The sequence below is a fragment of the Plasmodium cynomolgi genome, chromosome 9 (assembly GCF_000321355.1).
Source record: "Plasmodium cynomolgi strain B DNA, chromosome 9, whole genome shotgun sequence".
NCBI classification, from domain to species: Eukaryota; Apicomplexa; class Aconoidasida; order Haemosporida; family Plasmodiidae; genus Plasmodium; species Plasmodium cynomolgi.
In genome coordinates, this window is record NC_020402.1 from 288,650 (window position 1) to 312,075 (window position 23,426).

The 23,426-nt window shown below is 43.0% G+C and overlaps 6 protein-coding genes across 6 annotated transcripts; 3 read left to right on the forward strand and 3 right to left on the reverse strand.

Moving 5' to 3' along the window:
• Positions 1-464: 464 nt before the first annotated feature.
• Positions 465-4,703, reverse strand: PCYB_091590 (hypothetical protein; the record flags this gene model as incomplete). Its single annotated transcript, XM_004222272.1, has 2 exons — positions 465-3,211; positions 3,419-4,703. The coding sequence occupies 2 exons, from the start codon at positions 4,701-4,703 to the stop codon at positions 465-467; spliced, it is 4,032 nt and encodes a 1,343-aa protein (XP_004222320.1).
• A 652-nt stretch (positions 4,704-5,355) lies between these two features.
• Positions 5,356-7,297, reverse strand: PCYB_091600 (hypothetical protein; the record flags this gene model as incomplete). The annotated part of the gene is made up of 5 exons (XM_004222273.1): positions 5,356-5,435; positions 5,696-5,917; positions 6,040-6,487; positions 6,646-7,053; positions 7,199-7,297. 5 exons carry the CDS (start codon positions 7,295-7,297, stop codon positions 5,356-5,358), a joined length of 1,257 nt encoding a protein of 418 aa, XP_004222321.1.
• Positions 7,298-8,705: 1,408 nt separating this feature from the next.
• Positions 8,706-11,542, reverse strand: PCYB_091610 (bystin; the record flags this gene model as incomplete). The annotated part of the gene is made up of 4 exons (XM_004222274.1): positions 8,706-8,866; positions 9,399-9,504; positions 10,277-10,645; positions 11,288-11,542. Coding segments are annotated over 4 exons (891 nt in total), but the record flags the coding sequence as incomplete, so codon positions are not given.
• A 4,493-nt stretch (positions 11,543-16,035) lies between these two features.
• Positions 16,036-16,722, forward strand: PCYB_091620 (60S ribosomal protein L36; the record flags this gene model as incomplete). Its single annotated transcript, XM_004222275.1, has 2 exons — positions 16,036-16,078; positions 16,415-16,722. 2 exons carry the CDS (start codon positions 16,036-16,038, stop codon positions 16,720-16,722), a joined length of 351 nt encoding a protein of 116 aa, XP_004222323.1.
• An 815-nt stretch (positions 16,723-17,537) lies between these two features.
• On the forward strand, positions 17,538-18,264 carry PCYB_091630 (hypothetical protein; the record flags this gene model as incomplete). Its single annotated transcript, XM_004222276.1, has 2 exons — positions 17,538-17,567; positions 18,049-18,264. The coding sequence occupies 2 exons, from the start codon at positions 17,538-17,540 to the stop codon at positions 18,262-18,264; spliced, it is 246 nt and encodes an 81-aa protein (XP_004222324.1).
• Positions 18,265-19,552: 1,288 nt separating this feature from the next.
• Positions 19,553-21,730, forward strand: PCYB_091640 (hypothetical protein; the record flags this gene model as incomplete). Its single annotated transcript, XM_004222277.1, has 2 exons — positions 19,553-20,482; positions 20,591-21,730. 2 exons carry the CDS (start codon positions 19,553-19,555, stop codon positions 21,728-21,730), a joined length of 2,070 nt encoding a protein of 689 aa, XP_004222325.1.
• Between the last annotated feature and the right edge of the window lie 1,696 nt (positions 21,731-23,426).

Consider the following 23,426-nt stretch of genomic DNA (forward strand, 5'->3'; position numbering starts at 1 on the left):
ATAATGACCTTCTTTCCCAGTAAGGATATTTTTACCACTTATGGGAGGATCCCCCCGTGCGAAAGCTCCACATTTGCATATTTATATATATACATTTTTACGCCTTTGAGGGGGAGACCTGGGGGGTGACTGGAAAGTGCCAGGCGGGGAAAAGTATGACGGCCCCATCCTCGCACCCCCTACAATAAAATAGTACCATGGTTAAAACAATTGTGTGAATGATAGGGACGTGTGTGGAATGCAATATTGGAAAGGTGAAAATAATGAGCACGATGGAGCTTAACAAAGGGGAGGGGTGTGCCCGCGAGGGGTGCACGACGAAATGACGAAGGGACACGGGGGCCCGCCACGACTGCCGTGATTTTTGCGGCCGCGTTGTTCCACACCGCCGCTTCACTTCTCACCACCGCTTCTCATCTCACCACGGCTTCACTTCTCACATTGCTTCTCTTCTCACCATTGTTTCACTTCTCTCCGCCGCTTTGCCCCGCACCACCGCTTTGCTCGTCGCCCTCCCTTTGGCGCTGCGTGGAACAGCGGGACAGGAGGGTGTTCAGCGAAAGGGACGAAGTATACACATCACTCTCCTTGTACGCCATCAAAATTTGCAAATTTTTAATCTTATCCTCCATAGTTCTTTGCACTATGTTAAGCGTGTCCTGCAGTGTATTCATTTTCGTGGAAATAATTTGCAGGTCGATGGGAGTGGGCATTGTGTCTATATTAATATGTCCAGGCCTCCTCTTATTAAGTAGGAGCATGTAGGAGTTCCTTGAAACAATCCGTTCAAGTCTCCCAGCAAATTTCAGTTGCAGTTCTTTTAACCAAGCTGCGTACTTGCTGTTAATGCACTCAAACGATGTTGTAATTTCCTTCCTCACGCTCCGGAAACAGTCAGCTATTTGTATGTGTGTGTTTCTACGGTTATACTGAATTATTGTATAAGCCTTAATCAAATATTTAGCACTTAACTTATCCAAGTTTTCTTCATTTTTTAGCAAATTTAAAAGTTTTGGGTCATGGTAATTATATTTTGTTTTTTTTACTGGATAGGGTGAATCTGGGTGGTTATTTTTTGCTGCGTAATCGTTCATGGTGCAGGCTTCTTCATTCGCTGTGTTGGCCTCATTTGTTGCGATTCTTTTTTTACTTTTGCAGCTTGAGCTGGGTTTATCGATGTGGTGTGTTCCATTCGCGGCGGGGTTGCTCCTCTTCCTGGAGGACTCATTCCTAAAACGGTGCTCCCTGCAAGTGCTGTCCCTGCAAGTGCTGTCCCTACAAGTGCTGTCTCTACAAATGCTGTCTCTACAAACGCTGTCGCTACAAACTCTGTCGCTACAAATGCTGGCGCTGTTTCCCCTGCCGACCACTTCTCCCCCCACCAGGTAGTCACTTGAGATCATTTCGTTACTCGCTTCGTCCTCTCCCTCGATGTTCACCACCTCGGAGTATTCCCCCGTCCCTCCCTCGTCGTGGCTTCTTCCCCTTCGGCACGCTGCGACCGGAGACTTTTCTTCGCTCGGACTGTCCTTTTCGCCTAAATTTACAGACTCGTCCACTCGATAGCCTAGCCCTCCCTGTATAGTGTCACCGCTTCCATTCTCAGTCTGTTCTTCCTTTACCCTTTGTCTATCCCTGTCCCCCTCCTCTCGATTCTGCATCACTCTCTGATCAACGCGGCGTAAGTGCCTTTTCATGTCCCCCCGCTGCCTCCCCCCAGGTGTGCCCTTCACTTGTGGCTTTGCCAAACTTTGCATGTACTCATCACGTTGTTTCTGTTTCGCGTCATAATTGAGTAACTTTTTAACAACTTCGGGTGGCGACTTAAGGATGCTGTGGCCACCCCTATTACTGCTTCCTTTCCACAGATCACCCGTCAACAAGCTTTCTAAAGCATCACATTCACGACCACTTTTCTCTCCTACATCTTCCTCAATCCCATTTTTAATCATAAATTCTTTTATATCATAAGGAGGGCCATTTTCTCCCGTTTGTTTTTCCTTCCCTTGGGGGATGTTGCCATGGCTGTAACTCTTCTGCGGGAAGTAGCTACCATCCGATTTGTTTTTCCCTCTTGAATTTTCCTTTCCTTCTTCCAATTTGGTGGCAGGCTCACTGAGTAGTAGCTTCGTCCCATCATCTGCGAAACGCATGGGGTGTATACCTCTACAAGTTTGTTCATTTTCATCTCCTGGGTGGCTCCCCACATCTACCTCGTCATCATCCTCCCCCCCTTGGCTTCTTTTCCCAATACAGACTTCTTCACGCACTTTGTTGATATCCGACAGAATGAGTAACTCGTTCAGTGGGTCCTCACATCCGCTTGCTTCATTTACCCCTTTGGTGTGTTTCAATTGGTGTTTCTGCTGACCATTTGGCAGTTCATCTCCTTCGTCGAGATTTTTTCTTCTCTCTAAGAGAACACTGCGGAGTGGGTTCTCCCCAAACAATTCGTAATCTTCAAGAATAACCTCCTTTCTTTCTACATCCTCTGTGTGCTCCAAATCCTTCGTTGTTGCGTAGCTCACCTTGGTGCGAATTCCTCCAAGTGATTCGCCACCGTCTCCCCCCTCGGGGTCAAGAGTGCCATCTGCCTCGATCACCCCGCCTGCTTCACTTATCCCATCTGCATAGCTCGTGCCCCCCTCCTCGACAGGCAGCCCTCCTAATGAGCTGACCTTACCGACGCTTGGGCAACTAGTTGCTTCCCCCGGATCTGCCAGAACTTTTGTGTCCTCTTCATCCGTCAAATCGGAGATCCCCTCGATGTCGTGTCTGTGCATCTCATTTAGGGACTCATCCAGGAGTAACGTTTTCGTTCCCATCGACGTACGATAATCCATTAGGCATATTTCCTTCATCGAAGCAAAGCTTACTTTTCTGCGTTCCAATTTTTCTTCTTCGATTATTTCGTCCCCACTGATGATGCAGTTGGTACGACTGTCTGAGTCGTCATCAAAGGAACTAATCGCACCCTTATTGTCTCCTTTCAACTTTGTCTCGTGTTGAGCCCCTTCCCGAAGACAGACCTCATTCGACTCATCCTTCACTTCCTCACCGTTACCAGGTTCGTTCCTGTCAATCGAAATTACCTCCGCAATGACATCGAACATTTTATTCTTAATCGACTCTGAACGGAACTTGACGCAAATCTCTATCTGGTCCAGGAGGCGGCCTTCGTACTGTGTCCGTAGCTTATTTGACAGTGCGCCTGTAGGTGGGTGGAACGGGGTTCGGCTCTTTGTCGTTGGTGGGAATGCGGAGCCGCGGCTGGAGGGAAAAAAACACACCCCTCCCACGATTGCAGCCATACATGCATGTGTGTATGTACATCTACACGTATGTGTATCTACATGTATGCATATCTACATGTGTGTGCCCATTTTATTTACTTCTTTTTTTTTCCCTCCTGCTTTACCCAGCGCGTCCATCCGTGAGCAACGAAAAACGAGCATCTTCCCCAGGGGGTCCTGACGCACCTTCACTTGGTCGTAGCACAAAACTATGAGCAGCTTGTTTTGGGTGTTGTAAAAGTAGGCATAGAAAAAGTTCAGCAGCAAACATCCCCTGAACCCGTTGGGAGTCAAAACGATTTTTTCCTTCGCACTGCTGGGGGAGACATCATCACTCTGATGAGTTGGGGCCTCCCCATGGTTGCTGCGGGTAGTTGCCCCGTTCGCCCCGTTCGCCCCACTCGTCCCGTTCGTCCCGTTCGTCCCGTTCGTCCCGTTTGCCCCACTCGTCCCACTCGTCCGCTCCCCCCCAGTGCCGCCATATGTGTTGATGAAGAGATGACTTTCGGAGACGTAGATATAGGAGCAGTTGCGTAGGTAACTCATGTTAATGTCTTTCTCCTTGGTTAGTGCCAAATAGTTGTTCCTCTTCCTGTTTAGCAAATTGGTCATACCTGGGAGAGACGTGAAATGGGTCCTATTCCCATCACAGTTGCTACTATACAAGCATCTACATAGAGATAAAATTTTCTTCTTGATTTCTACATCTGGTATGTAATCGTAAGTATCAACAATCACGTTAACATAATCGATGAGAGAAGAAATAAAAGGAATTTCTTTAATTTCTTTAAGCATTTTCAACAGTAAATTGAAGGCAATTTCTATGATTTTTATTCTGGAACATCCCATCTGTATGTGCCTGTTACAATTTAATTCTTCATCTTTTTTGAATTTTTTTAAAAGATCATTTAGGAGAGTTAAGTGGAAGGAAATAAGATGCAGTAGGGAGGTGAGGAATGTACACATCTCCGTTTTGTATCCTTTCCATAGAATCATGAATTTTGGCAAACTTTTATCCAACTCGATGATGAGAGATAGGAATGCTCTTTGAAACAACAAAGATCTGTTGTCGATAAAGTACCTCATGTTAAGACATATATTTACTATCGTGTTGATACTGTCGAAGAAGGACTCATTAATTTCTTCCTCCAGTTTTAGGCACCTACTGATGCTGTAACGCAGAAAGTGCATGCATGCATCTGCCAGTGTCATCAAATTACTGTTTAGCGAGTTGAGACATATATGCATCACCCGACTCACCACTTGGTAACTGAAGTTAAAATTTGATTCGATGTCAATGTCTATTAAGTCGTTTAGAAATATAGACAAGGATATTTCCCCCTCCTCTTCGACTGCGCTCAGCTCTTGGAGGATGTTCCTGTGGTAGTCCTCTATGTCCACATCGTTCATTTTGCCAGATTGGGGGCAAGGGGTTCGGGTTGGGCGCGGCGGATGCAGGAAAAGAAGTAGGCTGGGTTCACTGCACGCAGAGCGGCTGCCCCTCGAGTGGTCGCGCGAAATGGTAGCCGAGAAATGGTAGCCACGAACTGGTAACGCTATCCGGTGACGCTACCCGGTAGCTGCTAACCGGTAGCCGCTAACCCTAAAACCACGCACGTGTGCACATACTTGCTTCCTTTCCGCGCCCAGACAAACAGATTTATGACATCACGATGGTGGGTCAAGTGGAGAACGGAAAGGAAGAAAAAACATACGCCAGATCTTGCGCGCGTTGAAAAAAAAACAAACTAGCTTAACTGAAAAGTACGACATACATTGTTCACGCAACACACAAAAATTGACATGAAAGACAAAACAAAGGAGATATTAAAAAATCGAAATGGAAATCGTTACAAAAAGATTTCCTCAAATGCGTAATAGTGTTTGTAAGAATCCACACACGCGCATTTACATATTCACAATTGTGTACACAAGTGAATTTTTTTTTTTTTTTTTTTTTTTTTTGCAAGTGCTCACAAATTGGGAGGCTTCTCAATCCAGTATGGTGACCCTCAACATGTGCACACTTCAAATTTGTTTGCTTTCACCACTAACACATTTTTCACTTCGCCGTTTCGTCATCCTGCTCGTTTTTTCTCAATGTAGAAGATACGCTGTTCTGTGAAGAGATCCACACTACGTCTTTTCAATCGTAAAAAAAGTGAGGAATTCGTGCCATATTATCCCATTTTGTGCAAAACGCCAACGCTGATTGATATTCCTCCGTCCACCGTTACTTGTGTAGAAATGGAAAACCTGTCTGCACTTCCCCCGGGTGGACTTCTCCCCCAGGTGGACTTTTCCCCCGGGTGGATTGCGCTCCACGTGGGCTGCCCACCGAGTCAACCATCCCACTCCCCAGCTAGTTTTTTTTTTTTTTTTTTTCTTCTTTTCGTATTCACTGTAAATATTGCGCTCCTTCACCGCCCTGATGTACGCCTGAATAATCGTGGCCGCTTCGTTGTCTTCATTTTCTTTTTTCATAATGATGTTACGTCTTTTCTCAGTCAGTTCTTTTAGAAAAGATTTCTCTTCTACTTCCACCTTCTTCTTCATCATCGTGGCGTCTAGGTCTTTGTCGATAATTTTGTTTTCTCTCAGTTTGTTGTCCCAGAGTTGGATTTCTGTGGGGAGGGAGCGGCAAGGGAGTGATTACGATGTGGGGGAGAAGAGAGATGGCCTTGTTTTTGGGGGGGATACGTTTTCATGAAAAAGGCCCTTGGCTTCGCTCCATAACGTGGCTAACCCTGATCCATCTCCTCAATTTCCGCATCAATCGAGTCGATATAATTCTGAATATCCTGCTCTATCAGTACGTTTTTTTTCACCAAGTTGACCTCCAAATCTTGGTATGTCCTAATCTGATCATCATACATATTCTTCGTTTTTTCGAGTAAGGCATTAATGTTTTCCAAGTCCTCTGTGAGATTATTTACGGGCATCTGATCGAGCAATTTCTTTATGCTTTCCTTGGAGGACTTCTTCAAATTTTTCAGTTCATACTCTTTGGTCATTAGTATCTGTTGAAGTTCTTTCAATTCGTCGTGACTTTTTTTCCTAACAAGCTCTAATTCATCATTTAGTTCTTTTTCTTCGTTTTGTGTGTTTTGTTCTTCCTCCTTTAATTCTTCCAAGTTTTCGATTCGCTTCCGCTGCTCCTCTGCTGTCGTTTGGAACTTCACCAGGAAGATGTCCTGTCGAGGGGTGCCCGAAAAGTGGAGTCATGCAGTTGTGCGAAAGAGGTGGAGGGGAGATGCAACGCGCACATGCGACGCACACATGCGACGCGTACATGCAACGCGCACATGGAGACCATGCTGGGCATCAATAGGCAACCCTGACACTCACTTACCTTCAAATCCTTCACGATTCCCAGGAACTTAAAAAAATCGTGGTTCTTTTTATCACTTAGCGAATTCAAGATGGTCGACAAATTTTCATTTTGCTTAAAAATTTTACACAAACAGAAACAGTACTTTTTAATTTTGTCCACCAACTCTTGGTGTTCCCTGTGCACTCCAAGTAAGTCGCCTCGTTCGTCTCCTCGTTCGTCGTCCCCTTCGCCGTCCCCTTCGCCGTCCCCTTCGTCGTCCCCTTCGTCGTCCCCTTCACCGTCTCCTTCACCGCCTCCTTCGCCGCCTTCACATTTTATCACCTCCGTATGTTCATACAATTTATTCAGCTTTATTATGTCCTTAAAGTAGGTGAAGAATTCCTCAGGTAGGTTGGGCAGCTCCTGCTCGTTCAATTTTTCCAGCACCTGCGAAAGGCCAAGTGGGAAAGAGAGTCTCACCAACCCGCACACACATGCATACGTACATGCGTATGTATATATATATGTATATATACACACTATGACAGTGCCTCCCACGGGGCTCGCCCGAATTCCACTCATCCAGATGTACCTCCTCATTTATGTAAGCCAAATTTACAATCTTCTTTTCGAACGTCTCGATGACGTTGTACAGGCTTTTCGCCTCCACGTCGATAAACTTGCTATCCATAGTGCTTCCACTTTTGGTAATCCTTTTCCCAGGTATGTTAACATTTCACATAATAAAAGAATGAGACTGCGAGAACCCCCTTCTTCCCAATTTGTCTCCTCTCATATAATGGCCCAAATCACCAAATGGGTAATATTTAACATAGAAGAAAGTATATTATATGCCTTCCTCCCTTTTTTTTGGAACAAAATGAAAACATAACCAAGTCAATCTATTGGTACTACACACTACTATAAAGTTAAACCATACTCTCTTTTGTATGTACTTATTCGTGTGAGCAAAATGTAGAAAAAACGGAATAGGTAGATGGCACCCCCCCTACACGGCTTGGCCAAAGGAATACCTATCCAATGCATCCTCACCCAGTAGGCATTATACTCGCTCCGTTTAGAAAAATGAGCTAATAAAATAACGCCTTTAAATGGAGAGCTTATCAAATGAAGGGCTCATCAAATGGAGGGCTTATCAAATGGAGAGATTATCAATTGGAAAGCTTATCAATTGGAGAGATTATCAAATAGTTTGCAAGTTTACAAAAAAAAAAAAAAAAAAAAAAAGGCATAGAACATACTGCCCATCGTGCCCAGGGAAGGCTCACCGAGTTCGCCCCAAGTGAACTTCCCATTTCGCAGATGCGCAGAAAGGCGCCCCTCGAATGGGCATCAGGCATATCTTTCCACCGAGGCCATAATGCACTTCTCGCGTTTTCCTTATGTCTACCATCTGGAGGGATAAAAAGAAAAGAAAAAAAATTATATCTTCCTACCACCCTCTCTGTGTCTTATGAACGCCGCTTAGCCGCTTGGCCGCTTAGCCGCTTCACCGCTTCACCGCTTCGCCGCTTGGCCACTCTGCGCGGACGGAAGCAAACTCGGGGAAAAGGACAGTAAATATAAAAATATTAAATCAGCTGGGCAATGTATCTTCAATTACTTATCAGAAGCAGAACTGAATAGTTTTCATCATTTTAATATTTTTTTATTTTATCCCTTCCCCCGAGAAGCCGCAATTTTTTATGTATCGCCACTCAAAATGGAGTATATATATCACTCTCCTGTGGTACAATTTTTTTTTCTTTACTCACCTGATGCGATGGCGAATCATCCGTAGGAGTAGTCCTTTTCCATCCCTTTGGAGGTCACCCCTGAAAGGTAATCCTCCTCGCTGCACTTCTATATGCCACTATTCTCCTTCCTCTTCACAGCTGTCCAGCCTTGCTGGGTAACCCTCCGCTCCAAAAAAAAAAATACACCCAAACGAACAACAAAAAAAAAAATAAATAAATAATGCGCAACATAAACGGCACAGTTTATGTTAATACCCTTTGTGTTACACCGCTTCGTCCAAGTGGTCACTCACCAACATGGGCACTCTTCTCTTAGCACCTCCTCCGGCCGCCTTTCCTCCGTTACACCATGTCTTCACTCGGGTGCTTCGCCAAATCTTTTATTTTGTTCATCAACGACATGGGTGAGTACATACTCTTCAAAATTTCGTTCGAAAATTTGGGATGATTTTTCTTCATCACCAGGATGCGCAGTTTCTCAATTTCATCATCTCCCATCAAGGCTGCTCAGGGGAAAAATAAAAAAAAAACAGTCACGTGAAGAGACCCAATTGTGCTTATAACGTCCTGTGCAGCCACTGACAAAAAGGCGTCTGCCACTGGGACAACAGCGCAACGAGAAAAAGTGCACTGAAAGAAACGCCAATCGAAGGAGTTGTGTCTTTTATATTTGCTTCTCTCTTTGATTCTCTCCTTCCTTCTCTCCTTCTCCCACTCTCTTTTTTTTTTTTTCCTTTTTTCCGTGTCAGATAGGGATAACTGGTTACAAAAATTATCTTCAAAATAATTTTTATTCAGATGCCAAGCGTATGCTTTCATCATGTGCGAAAAAAAGGAAGAAAAAAAAAGGAGGGACTCTCTCCCCTTCGATTGGCACATCTCTGTAATTGCTCCTCTCCAAGCGCGTAACAACTGCATGCGGTGAGAAAAACGGTACCCTGAAGGCATACCACGAGCCACCATGTTACGCAGCGCTACGCCAAGCTTATTCAACGCTACGCCGAGCTTACTCAACGCCAGTGCACACACGCTTACCTCTATAATTCTGCACGAGCAGCAGCAGCGAGGTGTACCAGTTCACTGTCAACACGTCGGGGTTGTTCAAAAATGAGACGAAGTAGTCCACACATTTTTCGATAAACTGCAGAGAAGAGATGAGAGGAGGGGAAACACGAAAGGGAATGATCATAAGTATAAAACGGGAAACGATGCAAAGAATCGCGATGCACCAAATGGGTTGGCCTAAAAAAACTCAGCTTCTTGGACCTCCATCTCGTAAGCACGTAAAAAAAACAAGCGCCGCTCTCCTCACAACAGTCCTCACCTCTTTGGAGAATCCATATTTTTTATTAAAAAAAAGGCATAAAAAGTGTGAAATATTCGAGTTCCACGGAAAGGTAAAAATTTCCTGCAAGCATTGCGTTACTGAATTTATCGAGATGCTCATTTTCTGGACAACACTTCCGAAAATGGCTAGTTCCTTCTTGGTGCACTCCTAACATTTGGGGGGAAAAAACAAAAAAGGGATCGTTTTTTTTTTTTTTCCTTTTTTTTTTGGGGGTTTCCTTTGCGTGCGTTACACTTATGCGCCTTGACGAAGCATAGCGGGTAAGTGGGCAGACACACACAAAAAAGCCACGTTTCAAATTTTCGAGATCTAATTTTTTCTCCAATTGCGTTTTAATCAGTTTGGGGCAGTACAATTGTCATCATTATTTGTAATTTAGACAAAAACTAATCATCATGTTAAAACACGCCATTTCGTGGTTGCGAGCGCTGGGCGAAGGGGCGATTCATTCACTCGGCGGATGAAACACGCAGCGGGGTGAGGCAGCGCGATGAGGCAGCGGACGGGCGCACATAACGGCAAACCTACGCGCGTCTGCCCTAACATGCTACACACTCCGACTTACCCGACGCAGCAGGGGGTACAGCATCCCCCTCATCCAGGCCTTCGATTTGTACAAAGCCTTAATCAACGTTTTGTACAGAAACGTTTCCAGCTTCTTCTTCCTCTCGATATTGTCCACAATAATGGGCAACAGAATAAACTCGTAGTATATACACACATCCTTTTCCTTCAATCCTGATGAAAAAAGTTTAGTAACTTCAAAGGTGGCTTGGGTGGTCCACCTTTTTGGCTTGGTCAGCAGCAGCAGGTCGAACCATCTCGGCGATTTCACCAGAACGGTTAGCGCCCTGTGTAACTTGCCCTTCTTGTAGTGGGCCAGTTCTTCGCCGATCGTTTCGTAGCACTTTTGGACCAGCGCGTCGAGCTTCTCCTGTTAAGAGGTGGGTGGGACGTACCCGTGGAAAAGGGGGCGTGTCAAATGGTGAAGAGGCGGCAAGTCAAATGGTGAAGATGCGGCGCGTCAAATGGTGCAGAGGCGAAGTGCTTATGCGAGCAAACACCTGGGCAACCCCAACCCCACAGGTTTTATTTTATTTTATTTTTATTTTTTTATTATGTTTTATTTTTTCCTTTTTTATTTATTTTTCTTTTTTGTGCCCAGAATTCTTCTGCATAAACTCCTCAAATATTAAAAGACGTTTATGCCCTGATAATTGCAGCAAATTTATTTTCAGCAATTTTATTTTCGCTTTTTTTTTTATAAAACGTACTGGGAGGGAGAGAAACAAAAAAAAAAAAAAAACAACCAGGGTTCTCATTCGCACCGCAAGCGTTCGTGTGCAGAGTTCACTGCAGACACAAAAGCGCCATCGATCGGTACTAGTTTTTACAAAATAAAATTGCTGCTGGGGGGAGGGGCGCCTCAAGTGTGCCGCTTGCACTGACCACTCTCTATCTTCACCACACTGTTTTCTTATCTGTGTGGTAACTTTTTTTCCTTTTTTTCCTTTTTTTCCTTTTTTTTCTTTTTTTTCTTTTCCTCTTCCACAACGCGGCGAAGAAGTGTTGTTACCTGTTCGGATGGCTCCGCTTTGACCTCCTTCCCCTTGTCCAATTTGGCTCCCCTTTCAATTCCGTGGGGATTTATTTTCACATCCAGATCATCCAAAATGTTATTCGATTCATCCATCTGGTTTTTCTCGTGATGGTTTATCTGCTCGGCAGAAAACACCATTTTGTCCGCCATCACATTTTCCCGATCTGATACATCATCGTCGAATTTCTCCTCCCCTCCGATGTCGTCATCAAATTGGAGGAACTTATCAACCTGTTGTAATTTGCCACCATCGAGATCGTCACCACTGATACTATTGCCATAGTCTGAGTAGTCCAGATCCTCCTCATTTTGCCTATTCGCTAGATTTAGAATTTTTTGAACATCGTCTTTTCTTTTTTTTTTAGTTTTTTTTTCACTTGCCTTATTTCCCTTTTTTTTTTAAATATTTTGTTCTTTGTGACTACGTTGTTTTTTAAGTCTTCTTCAAGCGTCCCTGTGTGCTTGAATTTTTTCTTTATTTTTACCTTCGTCATTGGTGCAGGCGCGTGTGAAAAAAAGGGGGAGTCACTCGTAAGGGCGCAGTGGCCGCCTACACGTATCTCTCTCTATATATATATACGTGTGTACGTATAAATGTATATGCCTGTGGTGTGCCGCTCTACTCTGCACACACTGGCGAATCACAAAGTTTGTGGGTCTTTAAAAAAAGGCCCGCTCGGGCGGAAGAGCACACCACACGTAATTACGAAGGGCGAAAATGCAGAGGGGTGGTCGACGCAAGTTCTGTGTTACGCCGCCTTACATACGGAGGGAGGGCATCTTACAAAAGTAAAACGTTAAAATGTAAAAGTAAAAAAAAAATTTCACGAAATTGTGTGCTGTATATAACTTTGGAAGGCTTTTCTTCCCCTTCCAGAAAAAATACTCAAAGCAACTGTGCAAAAATTAAACATACAAATAAAATGCTGTAACAGGGATGCCTACACGGTGTGGCACTTTTTCGGCAAGCTGGTTCTCCCCATAAATGAAGAACAATCAGCACTGCGAAAAAAAAAAAAAAAAAAGGCAAATGCAAATGCAAACGCAAGAACTGCTACGTTAAGTACATACACGCTAAGCTGCAGATATACTTATATGTAAACACTTGCTTCGGTAATTCGCCACATTACATAAAAAAGAAAAGAAAAAAAAAAAAACTTCAATTGAACGATTAATGTATGTGGGCATACTTTTCCACCCAGTGGTATCGAACGATTAAACAAATTATATGGCGCGCACAAATGGTCGGTTAAAAAAGGTTCTTCGCTCCACAAGTTGGCATACTGGTGAAACGTAGATGCGGGGGTGGAGGAGTTGCCTGGGTCGTATCAACATGCGCAAGAACGTGTTCCAATCGTACGTACGTAAGTAATGGTACCATTACATACTATTACATATATACTACTATTACATGCCCTTGTTGCGCGTTCCTACTTCCTCGCAACTGGCGAGGGGAGAAAACAAAAGGATGTCGCTTGAAAGGCGCAAAGGATTAAGCACAAACAAATGGAATCAAAGGGAATTATTTAAATTATACAAAAAAATTAAATTAAAAAATTTGGAGTAATTAAAAACTTTACAAAAAAAATAAGAAAAATGAAATTAAAAAAGAAATGCTTAACAAAATTTTATTTTAAAAATATAATTATTTTTTAAAAATTTTATTTTTTATTTTTTTTCCCCCTTTTTAAGTGGACTTTTATTTTTTTGTAACGACACTGTGATTTGGATTTTTTTTTTTTTTTTTAACTAGCTTTTTTTTTTTTTTTACAAAAGTTTTTTTTTCCTATATAAACAGCTTTTTTGCATGAATGGTTTTTTTTTTTTTTTTTTTTTTGAACTAACCAAAATGGGATTTCCAAAAAAAAAAAAAATGGCATAGTTACATAAGTGGTCTAACTTGTTCACAATTTTCCCACCAAAAGTGAACCACCCGATGAACTACAAAACAGATTGGTGATATTTAAAAGGAAACAAAAGGACCCATTTGTCACTCTATATAATGTGTTACCCACCTGTGTATATATATGTTCCATTCTGCTGTTGTTTCTTGGGTGGGGTGGGGACCCATAAATAAAGTTTATCATCAAAGGATAGGTATGTTCCCCCACATGGCGATACTTGTTGGCAACTTGGTAATTTTTTTTTTTTCTATGTTAACCGCCTTACGGCTAAATCAACACAGGTATATGAAATATGTCCCAACTTTGATACGCTGCGATGACGTGTGGAACTATTTCACCGAGTTGCGTTTTCAGTTCGGCCACAAAGCTTAACCGTTTGGAATTGCCAACATGTTATTGGAATTGGTGATAAGGCAAAACCACCCCAATCAAAAGAAACAATAAAGCACGTGAACAGATGATTTTACACCCACGCGGTGGCAGTTTATGCGTTTCACTCCAAAGTGGATAATAACAGGCTCTACGTTTACACTCGGACGGGTGAACGATCAAACTGTGCAGTTTGCTCATCAGGGAAATGAGCGTAAAATGGGGAGTCCTACACCCATTCTTGTTCGCGGGGGATACGTAACTGAAGGATCGCTCCTCTTGTTAGGAAGAAAAATGTTACCTTAAGTAAGGGCAAAACGTATGGGCATTCCATCCCTTTAATGGTGAACCTTTTTTGATTATTTCCATCACGACGTTCGAATGTTGTTGTGCCCCCTTTTTTTTTAACCCGCTTTGCATTTGCGTAACAAGGGAATAGCAATCGCAATGCACATGGTTTACACACGCTTGGGAAGCATCAAGGAGGTAGGTGACTAACACCCTACTGTACTACACTTTCCACCTTTCCGGAATGCACCCTCCCCCCCTCTGCATTGATCATCTTATTAATTTTATTTTCTCAGATTGTATAAAATATCATCAATTACATTTTATATTCAGACATATGCTTGTCAATTATATTAAAAATCATCACAGAAAATAAAATTAAAAAAGTTATTCAAGTGTCCTTTGGACGCTGTTCTTTTGGTTTAGTAATGCGGGGGAGGATTTTATATACGCGAAGGTGTGTCAACCTCATGGGGACACACCATACAAAGGGGATATGCAAAAAAAAGAAAACCTTTTCACCAAAGCTTCACCTATGTGAATGAATACAAATAGCGTGAGCACAAACTGCGCGGTTATCCATCACATAGTTACGAAACTATTGCGTATGTTATGTATGCATGTCGAAATTTCTGCAAGCACCTGACTATCTTACACTTTACTTGATGACGCCCGAACGTATAGTGTAAGGTGTCGAGCACTAGCAAAAGGGGCTGCTAAGCAGGGGAAATCATTCCATCCATGTCAGTTTGTGGTTTCACACGTTGATCACTTCGAATGTTCACGCAGGTACATATGAACAAACACAAATGTAATTTTTGTCGCAAGTGATATTTAAAAAAAAAACAGCGCTGTTGGGGGGAAAATCGTTTTAGCCCCCTTCGCAGAAAACTTGTTAAATGTGTTTTTCACGCGCGATGGGTGTTTTCCGCATGTTTTAGATGATTTGTGAAAGGGTGGCAAAAATGCACAGGAAAAATAAGCAGAACAATAAGCAATAAGCAGAAAAATAAATAATATGCAGAAAAATAAGTGATAAGCAGAAAAATAAATAATAAGCAGAAAAATAAATAATAAGCAGAAAAATAAATAATGAGCAGAAAAAAAAAATAAAATAAAAAGGAAAACAAAAAATAAGCAAATAAATAAAAAACAAATTAAAACAAATCCAAATTAAAAAACGTTTCGCGCGCACGAAAAAAAAAAAAAGCCAATTTTTCGCTAGCCACGAAAAGTAAATTTTTTTTTTACGCGCAGCAAAAGTGGCTTGGGTGCCTCCCCCGAATGACGCGGCAGAGGATACATCCCAACTTACCCCACTGATAACACCACGGGTGGAGGTACGATGCCGCAGCAGGCACGGGCGGATCGAGCGGGCGCCACTTTGAAGAGATAGTGGAATATATGTTATGTTGAGGTGATATATGATATGTGCCCTCCACTCCTTTTCTTTTCGACCCTAAGGAGTTTTCCCTCCCCAAGGGGGGGGTGGTGGTACGGGAAAAAGTCCCCCACCGCGATTTTGGCTTCGCGCATTAACACGAGTTTATAAATGAAAGCGTGTGCAACGGGGCAGGGACGCTCATAAGGGCAACATAAAAACTCCGCAGCACATGTATGTACATGAGGATACATTTTAACAGCTGTTGATCTGAGTACCCAATGGTTAAATTAGCTCTTTCTCTTGGTCCTCCTTCCTCCTGGAGTTGTAACGATGTGGCCTTTTTTTTTTTTTTCGTAGCTCCTCAGTGTTACCTCCAACTTTTTTCTTTCTTGCATAAACACAAGGGGGGCATACCGGAAGAAGTGCATACATAATTGGTAAGGCGTATCACGGAGAGCATCTGCTCACATGTTCATTTTCTTTTAGCATCAATTCTCTTGCGTTTTTTTTCTTTTTCCTGCCCAATTGGAGCGCCGCTTAAATTAAAACAAATCATACGTACTCGTTTGCAACGAAAAGGCGAAAAAAAAAAAAAAAAAAAAGCCGCTGAACGGTACGAATCAGCTGCTGCTGGATGATAAAAATAAAAAATCGTAATTTGGAGTATCCTCTCTAATTTATTCATTCCAACTTAGGGTTTATCTGAAAGTTTAATTTATTCCCCATTTGCTGTTACCTCCGTACGAATTTTTTTTAAACTTTTTTTTTACTTTCACAAAATGGGAAGGAAATCAACTATCAAGCCAGCGACTGGAATAGCAGGTAAGGTTTTTGCATACAGCGTGGATCAGTGCGGGGAGGGGAAAATGAGCTGGGGGTCACACATACATATTCATGGGTGAGAATAATCGCGTGTTGCAAGTTCGCGTAAATTGGCCCAGCCCACATCGCCCATACGTGGCAACTCTGCACTGAACAGAAATGTACCCACCTTTTGCTCTTCGGCCATTTGCATTTACGTCAGAGCAAATACCATTAGGGTTAACCATAACCTTTTGGGTACCCCAATGTAGTGTTCCATTTGGAACCAATTCCAGGCATCCTTTTTCACATGCACCTGTGTAATATTGTGCATTTTGTTCTCCCCTTCTCATATAGTCGGTTTCAACAGCGGACATGTCGTCACCAAGAGGAACCTCAAGAAGAGCATCAAGAAGAAGGCAAAGTCATCAAAGTCACAAAGAAAAGAACTTATAAATGACGTCGTGAGAGAAATAACTGGATTTAGTCCTTATGAAAAAAGATTAATTGAATTGATAAAAATCGGTACCTCTGCTGCCACGAAGAGGAGCTTAAAATATGCCAAGAAAAAATTGGGTACTCATAAAAGGGGCAAGGCCAAGAGGGAAGAAATACAAAAAATTGTAATTATGCAAAGAAGAAAGGCCGCAACGGAGAAGCACTAAGGGTGGGACCACAAGAAGGAGGAAAAAAAAAGGAAAGAAGAGGGGTAGCAGTATGAGGAGCAACAGTATGAGGAGCAGCAGTATGAGGAGCAGCAGGATGAGGAGCAGGAGGCTGCCTTCCCTCACCGTCTATGCTACACGCAGAAATTATCCATTTCGTGTGAACTTTTTCCCATTTTATCCTACCCCCGCGTATCGTCCAGAAGCTTCCCTTTTTTGGGGGCACCTCCACTGTTCTGTCCTGTTACATGAAGGCGCTTATGCATACGTGTATGAACGCGCATATAAATATGCATATGGCTCTTAATTTTCCCCCCATTTTTTACTCCCACTTTTGCCCATCCGTATACGTTCTTGGAATGATGCACAAAACCTACATTTCTGAATTACCTACCTTTTGCCCATTTTTTTTTTTTTTTTTTAAATTCCATGAATTTTTACACACGGATGCGCGAACATCGTTATGTCGCTCAAATAACTGAAAGGAAATTTTAATGCGGGAATAAAAAATCGAAAGTGGAAAGATTTCTCCATGGTAAAATTAGCCAAGTGCACATAATGCCAACCGGCGTAAATGCCAAATGAGTGTTCCCCCATCGCACTGTTCCCAAACATGCAGCAAAGGCAAAGGTGTTGATTCATCCATCCCGTACGACGCCACCATGTAGCGTATCGCTGTTCCATTAAATTTCGTTATGCGGCAACGTATGTATGTAAAACTGCGCTCAACATGAGATAGCTTCGGATTGAGTCCCCCTTTTAAGTGTCAGCCAAAAATTTCACCCCCTTTGGAAACTCACTGATGCCACATAAAGATGAAAAAGTTCCTTTGGGAGAATGGCGTGGTAAGTTGTGAAAAGAGAAAATAAGCAAAGCAGAACATGCGTTTCGTGTTGCATATGTATGTTTGGAGCCTACCCGTTGCATGGTCACTTTTTAGCAAAGCTGATAAAATAGCGCCTTGACTGCTTCGCTTCTTCGCTTCTTTGCTTCTTCGCTTCTTCGCTTCTTCGCTTCTTTACTTTTTCGCTTCTCCTGTGTTAATTCACAAATTGACCGACGCAATGTAGTGTGCATTTTTTTCTTTCCCTATGCCACAGGGGCTAAGCTGAACGCGTAATCGGGCCCTTGTTCGTCTGCGGGCCGGACGCTCGTGGGTTTCCTATCGCGAATGTTGCACATGTATAGAGTGATGCGCTTCTCAGCAGCGCGTTGTCCAGTGTTACCTCGCTCGGCACACGGTGCCCGCGCCGCTCCACCGCCGCTTCTCCTGGACAACGCTTCACAACGACACCGCTTCACCGCTTCCCCACTTCCCCACTTCAGAAAGTTTCCTTCGGCGTGCTGGGCATAATTTACGTCCTCTACCTGAAGCGGTTTATGATCCAGGAATGGGGGATATACCAAATGAAGAAAAGGGAGAAAGACATAACAACCAACAAAATTCAAATTTATGAAGACCACGAAAATGTGAAGCACATTTTGGATGAGGAGAAGAGCAAAACACACCGGAGGGCGTTCGACTATGGAAGGAAGAACTGAGCGACGAAGCAGGGGGATGAACTAACAACCCAAAATTGTTCCTCCTTCGTTTTCCATTTTAGCGAAGCAAAAAGAGACGGAAAAGAAAGGCAAAAGAAGAAAAGAAGCTGCGTCGTAACGAATGTGTATTTGTTTTACAAGTGGAGTGAGACACCTCCCCTCGTTGTAGTTCCCTTTTTTTTTTCTTCCATTCATGCCCCCCTTTTTGATGTTATGAGGAATGGTCAATTTATCGAACGAGTCTCCATTATGAGGAAGCCATTATTGTGTGCAATTTGGCACATCCTTATACATCTCCATCTGAACGGCTAAGTCAACTTGTGTGTGCGTGTACACACGCCAGCCATCTTTAAAACAAAATGTAACGTTTACCCCTTTTACGTTTTTATGGATCGAATTCGCCACTCGTTTCTTTTTTGTTTGCTCCAAATTGGTGCATGTTGTGGGACTCCCTTGTGAAGGGTTCCCTGTTAAGCAGCTCCTCCACTTTTCTTTTCCGTTCCCTAAGTTGGCTTTACTTTGTTTGTTCCTCTCCCCATTGCCTGACTTGTTCATATATTTTCCCCCCTCATGTACACACCATTTGGTGCAAGGAAAAAAAAAAAAACAACTAAATGGGAAAGCAAGCCATTCTCACTTCTTCGAGGTATACAAAAAAAAAAAAAAAAAAAAAAAAAAGTCGTATAATCTGAACAGCAGCAGACGAAACGATCTTCCCTTTTTTTCGTGTCACCAATCACACATGTACATTTGCGCATCGATCAATAGAACATGTTTCGCCGATTAGGCCTTGAGCATACCCGTATGCATGCACATTCGAGGAAAATTCAACAAATTGAAAATTTATCGCCTTCTTTGTGCCCTGTCCATTAATGCTTGCAGTTTTTACATGGCGGAAAAAAAAAAAAAAATGCTAATGTTGCGAAGGTAAAAAGTTTGATGTGTTAGGGACTCGGTTGGCACAAAATATGCAAATTCAGCTTCGCAAGCACTGAATGCGTTACACCATTTTTTTTTTTTTTTTCACCATTCATTTTACCCATTTGTTTTTTAATTCTTCGGGTTTTGTTTGTTACCACTTTGGCTGTCACACCTGGCACAGCATGGAGCCGCCCCGCGCGTGACGAAGCCGCCACCCCCGCAGAGCTACACACGTACGTACACATGCGTTTGCTCACTCGTGTACGTATTGTATGAATGTGCACATCGCGTTACGAGAAAAAAAAGAAACGCCAAGTAGGCCAGGTAGACCAGACCAGGCAGGCGCCACTTCGCCCACTCCCTCGAAATGGTATCATCCGGAGGCGTCAGCGGCAACACCAAAATAGCCCGCTTTTCGAAGAGCTCAATTTTAGAGAAGGGGACACACGTGGTAAATGTAAAAGATGATGGGAGCTTGAAGGAGTACAAGTGGTGGAACGGGCTCATTAAGCCAAAGGAAACCTTTAATGCAAAAAAAACAAAGGGGTTCCTGATCGTGAAGTTATTCCTCTACGGATATTTAAACAGAATAAGTACTTACAGGTCGAATAAAGACAACGACCTAATGCACCCCTATTTAAAAATTCTCCTAAATAATGAAGAAATCTACAGGACCAAAGTTTTACATAGTTCGTTAAACATATGGGAAGAAAAAATCGACATCGAAATTCACTACATCAAAAGTAAAATAGAAATTCAGTTGTACGAAATGGATGAAACGGAGGGAATCGTTGAGGATGAATATATTGGCAGTGCCTTTATTGATGTTTTGTATCTACAGCTGTCTAAGAAGTATGATATAATTATTAAGTACATTAACAAAGTGGGACACTTGATGGATCTTTATCATTATAAGAGGAAGCCACATGATGAGGCAAGCAAGGGAAATCCAAAAGGGAGCCAGACAGGGGAACCCACTCACAACAATGGATGTACCAACTCAACTAATGATGCTTCCCCACCTGGACGAAAGAAGTGCCCCAACGATTACAACGTTCGCATCTTTGCTAAACTAGTTAACAAAAAAAACTGCAATAATTTTATTCTGCAGTTAAACTGTATTTCGTCCCTTAACTACTCCTATGTTCACAAGAACAACGAAATATTGGACAAAGAATTAAACATAAATCAGTTGTATGATGAGTTAAAAACTATAAAAGGAAATGTCGAAACGATATGGTTGCCCTTCTTTTCAATTATATATAACTTTGCCTCATGGAAAACGCCATTATATTCTGTTTTTTTTCTGTTTTTTTTTTTTTCCTTTTTGTATTCCAAATTTTTTCTCTCCTTTTTTTTAGTAGCCTTAAGTATTATTTTTTTTATTTTGGTTTCCATCATTAAGGAAAGTGACAAAATAAAACGAAGTGGACAGGTTGGCACTTGGGCGAAGGCTGGTTGGACTGCGAATACTCACTCGTTGGCAGAACAGGAGGGAAAGAAGAAGAATAAAAAGAAGAACAAACCATGTAACTACTGGACGCAGGCTAAGAACCTTGGTGGTTACTGCAAGCCGAAGGGAGGGGAATTAGGCTTAAATGATAACACCTTAAGGGAGGATGGCGTTTCGGGGTGTGGCTCTGAGAGCAGCGGTAGTTATAGTAGCTGCTCTTCGACTGACTTGAGTACGGACCATTCGAGTGGCCTTTCGGACTCCTGCGGGAGCGGCGCGGAGTCGAGTGCGCTTCTGAGCGCCGAGGGGGAGCGCATCGGTGGAGGAGGCGGCTCAAAGCAAGCGAAAGGGGAGAAAGGTGCGAGCGGGGAGAAAGATACGAAAGGGGAGAAAGGCACGAACGGTGCGAAAGGCTCGAACGGCGCGAACGGTGCGAAAGGCGGAACGAGTGAATACAGCAAAAACGCGGGCGACAGTCACAGCACGAAGAAAAACCAAGGCAATAAAGACCCTTCGCAAGGCGGAAAGAAACATAAAAAGGACAATGGATGCATGGACAGCAACACAACCAACATGAGCGGAGATGAAGCCAAGGGAGGGAAAACGAAGAGACGAACCAACAGCAGCAGCTGCACGGGGGAAGGCAACACGGAAAACGATGACATGAGTAGCGATATTAATCTAACGGATGAAGAAAGCAGCAACAACGGAAGCGTAGAAAATAACCTACAGGTTATAAAAACATTCGTTTCAAACATAATAGATGATGAAATTATTAACAACGTAAAATATTTTCACTACCTCCTTTTCTGTTTCACGAGATGGTCACAGATTTTATTTTTTGTCCTGAGAAGATTTGGCTACTTCCTGGTCGTTATTACATTACTTTTTTGCTTCTTGAATATTTATTTCTACCCCCTTGTGGCAAGGTTCCTTCGTTTTTCTATCTTCTCCAGTGGCTTTATTTTTTTGACCTACAATTTGAAGCCCACAAATATTTTGTACAGGTTTTTCCTCTGCATTCAGGAGTACTACTTTTGGGGACCCAGCCGCAGGAACGTAGACATTTTTTCTGCTCCCCGTGGGGGATGAAGGGGTGGCCACCGTGCAGCTGTGCGCGGCACCGTAGTTATGGCACCCGTATGATGTAACAGATGAGCCCATCAGTCTTCCATCCAATGTGGGGTGACCAATGTGGATGTGTGCGCAAGGGGGGCAGGGGTGTTGGCTGCCCTCTTGGCTGCCCTTTTGGCTGCCCTTTCGACTGCCCATTTTGATTTCCCCATTTTGGCCTCCCCATTTTGACCTCCCCATTTTGGCTTCCCCATTTTGACCTCCCCATTTTGACAGCACTCCTTTTTTACGAATGCCTCTTCCCCTCGGATAGCCGCACACCCCGTTGCGCAATTTTGCCACTCCGCATGGGGTGAGAAGCGCCACGAGTGCGTATTGCCCCGCCCGTTGCTCATTAGTGTATTTTTCCGTTCGCCTTTTTTTTCTGTTCATATTGGTGCCACCTCCAAAAAAGATAAAAAGGAGATCGTACACAATGCATCGCCACTTCTACTGCTGCCTTTCTCTGCACTCTATATATCTACTTTTTTTTTTTTTTTTTTTTTCTTTCTTTTTTTTCCACCTCTCAAATTGCTCATCATTACACGTACGTACTTTTTAAAAGGTGGGTACAGGTAGCCAGGACGTACTGCTTCCCCACCTCTACCCCCAATTGCGAATGATTTAAGAAAGAAACTTTGTCTTTTTTTTTAAGGAGCATTTCGATTGATGGGGTTTTTTTCTTTCACAATTGCTTCACTTCACCTGTTTGTAGGGTCCAGGTTAACCGTCACCGAGCGGCATTTTCATGCACACGTCTGTGTACGTGCAGTGTGTGTGGTGGTGGTGTGCAGGTGGAGTACGCGCACAAGCTGTATGGGCGCACATATAAACAGATTGGGGAACAGTGGGAGAAAATAAAAAAAGGAGAAAAAAATAAATTTCATCCAAGTCTGGTTTTACCGTTATGTAGAACAAGAGGCTTGCCATATCTCCATTTACGGAGCGACTCGGAAGAGCCAATTTTACGACCCCACATTGTTATGGACGCCGGACTTTTCACAGAATAATTTCGTTTTCTTATAGATGGGGAGAGCCCTTCCTCCAAAGGAACCGTTTATGCTTGGTTTTCTCTCCTCAAATCTGAGTCCCCTTCACTTGGCAGTGCAATATGAGAAGAACATAGAAGCGGTTAAACGGGAAAAAACCGCTCCGCTGCTTCCTTCCGCTGCTTCCTTCCGCCGCTCCCTTCCACCGCTCCCTTTGCGAACGTTTGAAGGTATCCCCTTTTGGCAGTCCGTTAAAGGCAAGGAAGAAGCACCGCATGGTTAAACATCGTGCCACACGTATTGATACCAAATAGTTGCGAGCTGCCCACGTAACACCATTTTTCTTTATTCACCGGGCAAGTGATGCATATGCATTTTCTTTTTTTTTTTGTGGCCCGATGGCTAAAGCGAAGGAGGGAAGGCGTTTTTCTTTTGGCTAATTCGAAGCAAATGTTTGCCAAAAAAAAAAACAAAAAAAAAAAGGGCACAATTTTGTAGGGCCACATAAAAATGCGTTTACATTTTTACCGTGTAATCTTATCAACAAAGGAGAAACTCTTTCTCTCGTTTCGTCAACCTTTGCTAATTTTTTAAACGAATTTTTTTTTTTTTGCCACTGGAGGAAGGAAAAAGGAAAGCAATAGGTAACGGTAGCCGCGAGCGCAAATTTTTTTTTTTTTTTTTTC